Source organism: Mirounga leonina, unplaced genomic scaffold, assembly GCF_011800145.1.
Source record: "Mirounga leonina isolate KUSES-001 unplaced genomic scaffold, KU_Mleo_1.0 Mir_418, whole genome shotgun sequence".
NCBI classification, from domain to species: Eukaryota; Metazoa; Chordata; class Mammalia; order Carnivora; family Phocidae; genus Mirounga; species Mirounga leonina.
The window spans coordinates 18,679,541-18,689,643 of NW_023270739.1; the positions used below are offsets into that span (position 1 = coordinate 18,679,541).

At 36.9% G+C, this 10,103-nt stretch overlaps 1 protein-coding gene across 1 annotated transcript in view; it reads left to right on the plus strand.

The window, feature by feature from the left end:
• ANKS1B (ankyrin repeat and sterile alpha motif domain containing 1B) overlaps positions 1-10,103 on the plus strand; it is a 717,443-nt gene that overhangs the window by 238,134 nt on the left and 469,206 nt on the right. Inside the window, exon 4 of the mRNA XM_034987766.1 lies at positions 8,853-9,442. Within this exon, the coding sequence (XP_034843657.1) occupies positions 8,853-9,442 (590 nt within the window). The remainder of the gene's footprint in view (positions 1-8,852; positions 9,443-10,103) is intronic.

Here is a 10,103-nt window from a genome sequence, read left to right on the forward strand (position 1 = left end):
CCTTGATACCTGCTTTATTAAAGTTATTACCCATAGTTGGTTTTTGTTTGTTGCTATCGTGTGCTCATTTTATTCTTTCATTATTACACGTTTTTTAAAAAGCTGTTTATTTATTTGAGGGAGAGAGAGAGCAGGGGGGAGGGCAGAGGGGGAGGGAGAGAAAATCTCAAGCAGACTCCCCACTAAGCATGGAGACTGACAAGAGGCTCAATCCCACAACCCTGAGATTGTGACCTGAGATTGACAAGAGTCCAATGCTTAACTGACTAAACCAGCCAGGTGCCCACCCCATTAATATATGTTTTTTTTTTATTCCAGTTAGCATACAATATAATATTAGCATCAGGTATACAATATAGTGAATCAACACTTCCATACAACACCCAGTGTTCATCACAAGTGCACTCCTTAATCCCCATCACCTATTTAACCCATCCCCCACCCTCCTCCCATCTGATAACCATCAAGTTGTTCTCTATAGTGAAGAGTCTGTTTCTTGGTTTTCCTCTCTCTCTTCTTCCCCCCCTCCTTGCTCATTTGTTTTGTTTCTTAAATTCCACATGAATGAAATCATATGGTATTTGTCTTTCTCTGACTGACTTATTCCACTTAGTGTAATACTCTCTAGCTCCATCCATGTCATTGCAAATGGCAAGATTTCATTCTTTATTATGACTGAAAAATATTCCAATATTCCATTCCATTCCAATAAGATTCCATTTATGGCTGAATAATATTCCATTCCATAATATACCACATCTTCTTCATACATTCATCAATCAATGGACACTTGGGCTGTTTCCATAATTTGGCTATTATAGATAATCTGCTATAAACATTGGGGTGCATGTATCCCTTTGAATTAGTACTTTTGTATTCTTTGAGTAAATATCTATCATAGGGTAGTTCTTATTTTTAACTTTATGAGGAACCTCCATACTGTTTTCCACAGTGCCTGCACCAGTTTGCATTCCCACCAACAGTACAAGAGGGTTTTTTTTTCTCCACATCCTCACCAACACCTGTTGTTTCTTATGTTGTTGATTTTAGCCATTTTGACAGGTGTGAGGTGATATCTTATTGTAGTTTTGATTTGTATTTCCCTGATGATCAGTGATGTTGAGTATCTTTTCATGGGTCTGTTGGCCATCTGTATGTCTTCTTTGGAAAAATGTCTATTCATGTCTTCTGCCCATTTTTTAGTTGGATTTTTCATTTTTGGGGTGTTGGGTTTTATAAGTTCTTTATATACTTTGGATACTAAACTTTTATTGGATATATCATTTGCAAATATTTTCTCCCATTTTGTAGGTTGCCTTTTAGTTTTGTTGATTGTTGCCTTCGCTGTGCTTTTTATTTTGATTTAGTTTGATTTAGTCCCAATAGTTATTTTTGCTTTTGTTTCCCTTGCTTCAGGAGACATATCTAGAAAGAAGTTACTATGGCCAATGTCAAAGAGGTTACTGCCTGTATTCTTCTCTAGGATTTTTATGGTTTCAGGTCTCACATGTAGATCTTTCATTCATTGTGAATTTATTTTTGGTCTGGTATAAGAAAGTGGTCCAGTTTCATTCTTTTGCATGTTTTTGTCCAGTTTTCCTAATATCATTTGTTGAAGAGACTGTTTCCCACTGCATATTTTTACCCTCTAAGTGAATGCCTTTATTATTTTACTTCTACATTAAGAAAACTGCCATGATGTTCCATGAACAAACTTCTCAACTCAAAATTTAAGAACCTTGTTAACCAAACTCCAGTCAACATTTGTTCTGTCAGTTATCAGCAAAGTCACATGGGTTAAGTTAAAAACAAGCAAACAACTGATTTTTTCATGTATGATTATAACAATAGTAACACAAACACAGAAAGTACCAAACAAGAACCATCTTATGGAATTTTGGAGACTAATGATATCAACAGCAGCTACGTCTAAAGGCACTGTAATAAAATCTTGCATTGGGGCACCTGGGTGGCTCAGCCATTAAGCATCTGCCTTTGGCTCAGGTCATGATCCCAGGGTCCTGGGATTAAGCCCCGCATTGGGCTTCCTGCTCTGCGGGAAGCCTGCTTCTCCCTCTCCCACCCCCCCTGCTTGTGTTCCCTCTCTCACTGTCTCTCTCTCTGTCAAAAATATAAAATCTTAAAAAAAAAAAAATCTTGCGTTTATTATCTCTAGTGTATCAGAATGGCTAAAGATGAGGACTTTGGGGTCAACAATACTTCTGATCCATCCTGGCTTTGCTAATTTTTGCTTGTATGATTTGGGTCAAGTGATTCGACTTGCTTATCAATTTTATCATCTGCACAAAGGGAATAATATGCACCTTGAGGGTTGCTGTAAGGATTAAATGAGACAATGTAAATAACCTGAACATGGTACCTAGCACAATACGAGATATGATTATTACTATTGAAGAAATAAGACATTTTTAGGAGATATAATTATCACCATTTACATGTAAGGAAACTGAGGCCCAGATAATTAAACAACTATCTTAGATATACAGAAATTGAGAAATATAATTGGGACTCAAATCCTCTGACTCCAAAGACCATGATTAACTCCAAGAGGGTGGGATAGGAGCAGGGGAAGAGGATAGAAACAGGGGGAGAGAATAGCACTGGTGCAGTCCTTAGCATGTAGCTGTTAGTTTCCTTCTCTTTTCTTTTTTTTTTTATTTTCATTTTTACACCCCCTGTATATTCTTTCTTGCTTTGTTGAAGATTAATTGGCCATATAGTTGTGGGTTCATTTCTGGGTTTTCTATTTTGTTCTGTTGATCTATGTGTCTACTTTTGTGCCAGTACCATACTGTTTTGATGACTATAGCTTTGTAATATAACTTGAAGTCTAGAACTGTGATGCCTCTAGCTTTGCTTTTCTTTTTCATGAATGACACATTAGACCAGATGGACTTAATACATATACTTAGAACATTCCATCCTAAAACAGAAGAATATACATTCTTTTCAAGTACACATGGATCATTCTCCAGAATAGATCACGTATAAGGTCACAAAACAGGACTCAACAAATACAAAGAGATCGAAGTTATACCATGCATCTTTTCTGACCACAATGCTATGAAACTAGAAGTCAACCACAGGAAAAAATTTGGAAAGACCATAGATATATGGAGGTCAAACAATATGCTACTAAACAATGAATGGGTCAACCAGGAAATCAAAGAAATAAAAAAATACATGGAAACAAATGAAAATGAAAACACAATGGTCCAAATCCTTTGGGATGTAGCAAAAGTAGTCCTAAGAGGGAAGTATATAGCAATACACGCCTACCTCAAGAAGCGAGAAAAATCTCAAATAAAAACCTAACCTTACATCAAAAGAAGCTAGAAAAAAAGAACAACAAATTAAGCCTAAAGCCAGCAGAAGGAAGGAAATAATAAAGATTAGAGCAGAAATCAATGGTATAGAAACTAAAAAAACAATAGATCAATGAAACCAGGAGCTGGTTCTTTGAAAAAAATTAATAAAATTGATAAATCTCCAGCCTGACTTATCAAAAAGAAAAAAGACCCAAATAAATAAAATCACAAGTGAGAGAGGAAAAATAACAACCAACACCACAGAATTTCTACTAATATCAATATCAGCACTCAAATCCCTGGAAACAGAGAAATTTTTTATTTTCTAAAGAGGAATAAAATGACCCAGTAGACAAAAGTTATGATTTATAATACAAGAAGAAATCATTCATTTTCCATAATTTGTTTTTATCTTGACATGAAATTTGGGGTTTTATTGTTATTCAGGTATTTATATGATAAAGATCAGGGGCAAAGATGGGTAAAAAGAGATTGAAATGCTTATTTATTGGATACTTTCTCTGACATTTCTTTGAAATGCTAATGATGCTTTGAGTAACTATCAGATTGGAATTCACACATATTTAGTTCTGTACCTTGGCATGAAACATCCACTTATCAAAAGAGAAGTGTGAAATTAAATGAGACAAATTGTGAAAACAGTTTAATCTATATACTTTACCTCAGCTACATATAAAAAAATAGTAAGAAAGTGCAAAAATTCTTTCCAAAGTATATTTTAAAAATATATAAGCAGAAACAAAGGAGTAAATTCCATGTATTTCCTGTGTCAAAATAACAGTCTTTATTGAATATCTAATACAATCACTATTGAATATCTAATACAATACATTTGTAAAAATGAAATCCTTTTAAATTAAAAATTGTTGTAATAGCAGAAACATATTTAATGTGTTCTGTGCCACTGGCATTGTTCTGCTTTACTTCTATTATTTTATTAAGTCTTCACAACACTTATAGGTGTATACTATATCTTTGTTTGCAGAAGTGAAAATATAAACATTGCCAGAATGTATTTTGAACAATGTATTAATTCTTCTTTGAAAACTGGGGTACAGGCTGAACCATTTATCTATCATGGTATATCAACCACTCCAAAACTTAATGGCTTAAAATAATAGCCATTTATATAGCTCATGATTCTGGTGTTTTCTTCTGGTCTGGGCCAGCCTCAGCTAATCTTGGCTAGGTTTTTTCATTCATGGGTGGTCAGCTGGCATATTGGCCTGGGATTGGTAGGTCATGGATGACCTCACTCAATTGTCAGAAAGTTGGCTGACTATTGTCTAAGGTGACAGAGATGGCTGGGCTATCAACCATGCCTTTTTACTTTAGGTTTGTTTTGTTTTGTTTTGTTCATTCTTTAACATCTTGGGACCTTTTTGACCCTGGAGGAACTGCCCCTCCCAGGGCTAGCTAAATCTTAGAGATAGTAAACATGCCTTTCATATGCAAATCAACCAATCCAGAGCCATACCCCAACCACACTCTGGGCCACTTTTCACCTGGCCTAATCACACCAGGGCCAGGTATCAAACAACTAGGGATAATCCCTATGCTCCAGAAGCTGCTGAAACGATTCAAACTAGCCAACCCTAAACCTGATTATCCTGTTTCACCCATCCTTCACAGAGAAATCACAATAAAGGCTCTGGCCCACCTTTTCCCTCACTCATTCTGCCTCCTAACTAACTTTGGTGTTTCCCCATGTCCCCCACCCAGGGCATGGCATCCTCCCTCCTCTTGGAATCTATAACAGTTTATCTTTTCGATGGCAATTGTCTCCTGATCTGTTAGCCTCATCATACTTGAAAAACAATAAAGCCTATAATTTCAAACAGCTGGGTAATGTATTTCATCATCTCTCAGGCGAGTCTGGGCTTGTTCACCTGGCAGCAAGCTTGCAAGAGCAGCCAGAGAGCAAGCCCCAGTGCACAAGTGCCTTTCAAGTCTCTGCTTCTGTTGTGTTGGCTCTTGCCCCATTGGCCAAAGCAAGGCACACGGTCATGCCCAGAGTCACGTGGGAGGAATGGATCCAGAGTAGGGTGTGGCTACAGGGAGCTGTTGCATAGTGGGGCCATACCTGCCATCAATCCACCAAATTAGCATTTCAGGAGCTTTTATATCGACTTCTTATTCTCTTTGATTTGAGTAATCTTTAGAGTTTGGCCATTGAAATAAGCAAGTAGTAGTTGCCTTTTGACAACTCTTAACAAAAATGTTACCAACTATCATGATGCTAAGAACTATTATTCAAAAGACAACGCTTATATGCCAATACCTAAATTTCCTTTTACTTAGGGAAGTGATTGCTTATCACTAGAGGACTTGGACAATATAAAGCATTTTGAGGTGATTATAGTCATTTTGGTAAAACCACAGAGGGGATGATAACCTAATAATAATATTCACAGAAAACTTTAGATAAAATTATGCCCCTAAAACTCTCATTTATCATGATTATGGTCAAAAACCTCTTGACTGAGATTTACAGAATCTTTTTCCCACAATAGGCTGATTATTGTCAATTTTCTTTTCATAATCAAACACTTGGCCTTCTTTAGCAACTTTCAAAATAAAATTCTAAACTTCCTTATTTCTGAATTCCTCCTTCCTTTTACATTACTTACCCATTACTGTCATCCATACCAACCTGTTACATTGTAAAGCACTATGGACCCAAGTAGCATAGGAACAAAAAGGAGAAAATACATTGGAACAGAATGCCAGGTTTTATTTCCTTTTGGTATTATCTTGCTTCCATGAAAATGAAAAAAAACTTTTTTAGTTCACTTATCCCAAATTCCAGGAATAATCATAAACAGGAGAAGTACATCTCCTCCCACAAAGAGTCTACTTGCTTGCCTTTGAACCCTAGATTGTTCTTTTATCTAAATAGTAATATATTTTCCAGGCCAGTGGATATGGGAATCTGATAGATCTTAGTTTGAATCTCAGCTTAACCTTTTACTAGCTAGGGAAACTTCAGTAACTTGTTTAAGTGTTCATTTTTACTTCCAAAAAATGGATATAATAGGCCATAAACGCTAGCTTTCAAGAGAGTTCGGAGCTGTCTTCACTCACTCTCCACTTACTATTCTACCCCAGGAAGGGTCTCTGTCTTGAGGGAAGGACTAAAGGAGTTATTATCAAGGACATACTTTTGCTACATTGGAAAGGGATGCAGTTTTTGTGGGAAGACAGAGAGATTATTATAGTACTGGGTGGGCACAGAGTGCTCCTCCTTTAAATTGTTGTCTTTTGGACCTCTCTTCCTAGCACTCTTCTCTCTTCCATCTCAGGATATCATTGTGACAAGGTTAGAGCAGGGGGACACCTTCTACTTGGAAAGCCAAACAGGAACCAGGGTTAGGTATGGGGATATGCAAGGTCAGGAACAAACCTGCCTCAATCAGCAACTAGGGAGAGAACGTGTAGGGACTTGGGACCAAACTGTAATAAAGAAAGTTGGTTTGTCTGTAGCATCCTCTGGGCAAATACCTATTGAGACTTATTATGGTTGCCAATTTGTTTAAATATGTGAATGCAGTATTCTGGCTATATCTCTATCAGATAATCATAATTATTATTAATCATTCATTTCACAGGACTGTTATGCAGATCAAATGTAAATATAACTCCTAATTCAGTGCCTATTAAATAGCACATACCTGTTAATTTATGAAAACTTTGGTGTTTGGAGTTTATAGTAATAACTAATGTACTTAAAATGCAAGTCAGCAAGTCAACTTTGGATTTGTTATTATCCACCACATTGGCTATTTTTGACTCTTTCACAAGATTGGGTTATGAGCTTATCAGGTAATTTAACTTTTGATTGTGGCAAATATTCAGCTATATGAACTAAAATGACCAATCAAAAAAATATACTGACTTCCATTGCTAAGTTCTTTGGCCAGGGTTTTACAGTATATATTTAAAAGACAAATTAGGTCATAAAAATGCATGGTATATTTTAAGTCCCAGAGAACATTTATGTTTTATCTTAAAACATTTGTGTTTTATCTAGAAAAAATTACAAAGCAGTAAATATTTCTTTTTTCTTTTCTGCATTACACTTTCAAAGATCTGAAGAAATTAAAAATAACTAATGCTATTTCAGAGAAGAAAGAAAAAGATAGGGGCGCCTGGATGGCTCAGTCATTAAGCGTCTGCCTTCAGCTCAGTTCATGATCCCAGAGTGCTGGGATGGAGCCCCGCATCTGGCTCCCTGCTCAGTGGAGGGCCTGCTTCTCCCTCTCCCACTCCCCCTGCTTGTGTTCCCTCTCTCACTGTCTCTCTCTCTCTCTGTCAAATAAATAAATAAATAATCTTTAAAAAAAAGAAAGAAAAATATAGCTTTGTGTTAATAGCTCAACATCAGTTTCTTGTAAAAGAGTCTCACTTTTTAGTGATATTATGGTTTGCATTGTTTGCCTATGTTAAGCCTGAACAAATCCTTTTTGTCTAAAGTATATAACTTATAGAATTATTCTTAATTTTATATTTTATATATATATATTTTTTTATTCTTATGTTAATCCCCATACATTACATCATTAATTTTAGATGAAGTGTTCCATGATTCATTGTTTGTGCATAACACCCAGTGCTCCATGCAGAATGTGCCCTCCTCAATACCCACCACCAGGCTAACCCATCCTCCCCCCCCCCTCCCCTCTAGAACCCTGTTTGTTTTTCAGAGTTCATCGTCTCTCATGGTTCGTCTACCCCTCCGATTATATATATATATATTTTTAAGATTTTATTTATTTATTTGAGAGAGAAAATGAGATAGAGAGCATGGGAGGGGGGAGGGTCAGAGAGAGAGGCAGACTCCCTGCCAAGCAGGGAGCCCAAAGCGGGACTCGATCCCGGGGCTCCAGGATCATGACCTGAGCCGAAGGCAGCCGCCTAACCAACCGAGCCACCCAGGCGCCCCTATATTTTATATTTAAAGTAATATTCTCAGTATTATTAAATTACTTCTTAATTTAAACCTTAAATTACTTCTAATTATACTTCTTTCAAAGATTTTGTTTCTGAATTTATTTTCTGGGAGAAGGGCAAAGGGATGTCATTATGTATGATCTTGATTTACCTGCCTGATGTCCTTCTGCACAATGATTCATTTATTGTGAAGGTTTGGACATGGGTGTTTCACTTTAAGAAAACTCAGTTTTGTTATTCAATATAAAGTATATGCTCTGGGGACAAGGAAGAACAATATAAAATTACTCAATTAGTACTCAATTCATATCTTTGAAATGCACCCTAAGGTATGTCAGGAAGATGTGGTTCATACACACACACACACACACACACACAAATTCATTTTATACATGGTACTATAGGGTCATGAGTGTTTCATAAAGTGAGGATATCATTGTACCAACAAATAAAATGTCTGGGTATTGCACAAGTTTGAAAAGGCAGTGCTATTGTATCATCTTTTGGAGTCCTTATAAACAACCATCCTGATGTTCTTCCTCTCTTTTGCAGATGGCCCTTTTCAGCAGGAGGACAGCGATCCTCCAAAAGAATATGATCCTGGGCAATTTGCAGGCCTTCTCCATGGATCTTCTCCAGCCTGTGAGTCCCCTGAAAATCCATTTCATCTCTATGGGAAAAGAGATGAATGTGAAGAAGGAAAAGATGAAGTCAGTTTGGCAAATAGTCCTTTGCCTTTCAGGAAGTCTCCAATAGCAAATAACTCAGAAACTTCGGTAAAGAAAATTAAACCCAAAGTGGTCAGTCGAACAATTTTTCACAAAAAAAGCAACCAACTTGAAAACCATACCATTGTTGGCACAAGAACAACTAGAAGTGGATCCCGGAATGGGGACCAGTGGATTATGAACACAGGAGGATTTGTGGAGAGAGCCTGTACCTTGGGGAGAATAAGGTCATTGCCAAAAGCCCTGATTGACATGCATTTATCAAAAAATGTCTCTAAATCAGATTCTGATCTCATTGCATACCCTTCAAATGAGAAAACATCAAGAGTTAACTGGAGTGAATCTTCAACTGCCGAACATAGTTCTAAAGGGAATTCTGAAAGAACACCGTCCTTCACTTCTGAATGGGAAGAAGTAAGACTTGTTCTTCTTGTTCTTTATATAAGACTTTGGAGCAAGGGAAGTTTGGGGGAAGAGTTTTCAGTTTTTTGAGTCTTTCAGAGGCAAAAAACAAAACCAAAAACCAAAAAAAATTAACAGACACATACAGTTCCAAGTGGAAGGGCAAGATTCTAGGGGTAATACATGATAACTTCGCAGCTAGTGTAAAAACAAACACAATTCCACACATGTGGAGAAATCTATTGTTTCCATAGAAATGATATCAAGCAGAAGTAATAACTAGCTATGAGGTACAAGAGAATGTTCACATTATGTCCTACCAAGCACTGCAGCTGACAAATTGAGAAAAAATCTTTGTATTCCTGCAGCTCTGTATCATTCTGCTAGTTGCTAAATTCTTTGTTGGCTCGCCCCCCCTTTAAAGTATCTTATATTTTCAGAAAAGTTCCTTATAATCTTAACCTTAATGGTAAACAGAATAGTCCTGGCTTGGGTTGCCTAGGTGGCTCAATTGTTTAAATGTCCAACTCTTGATTTTGGCTCAGGTCATGATCTCAGGGTTGTGAGATTGTGCCCCATGTCATGCTCTGCACTGGGCATGGAGCCTGCTTAAGATTTTCTCTCTCTGCCCCTCACCCACCACTCATGCTCTCTCTCTCTAAAAAAAAAAAAA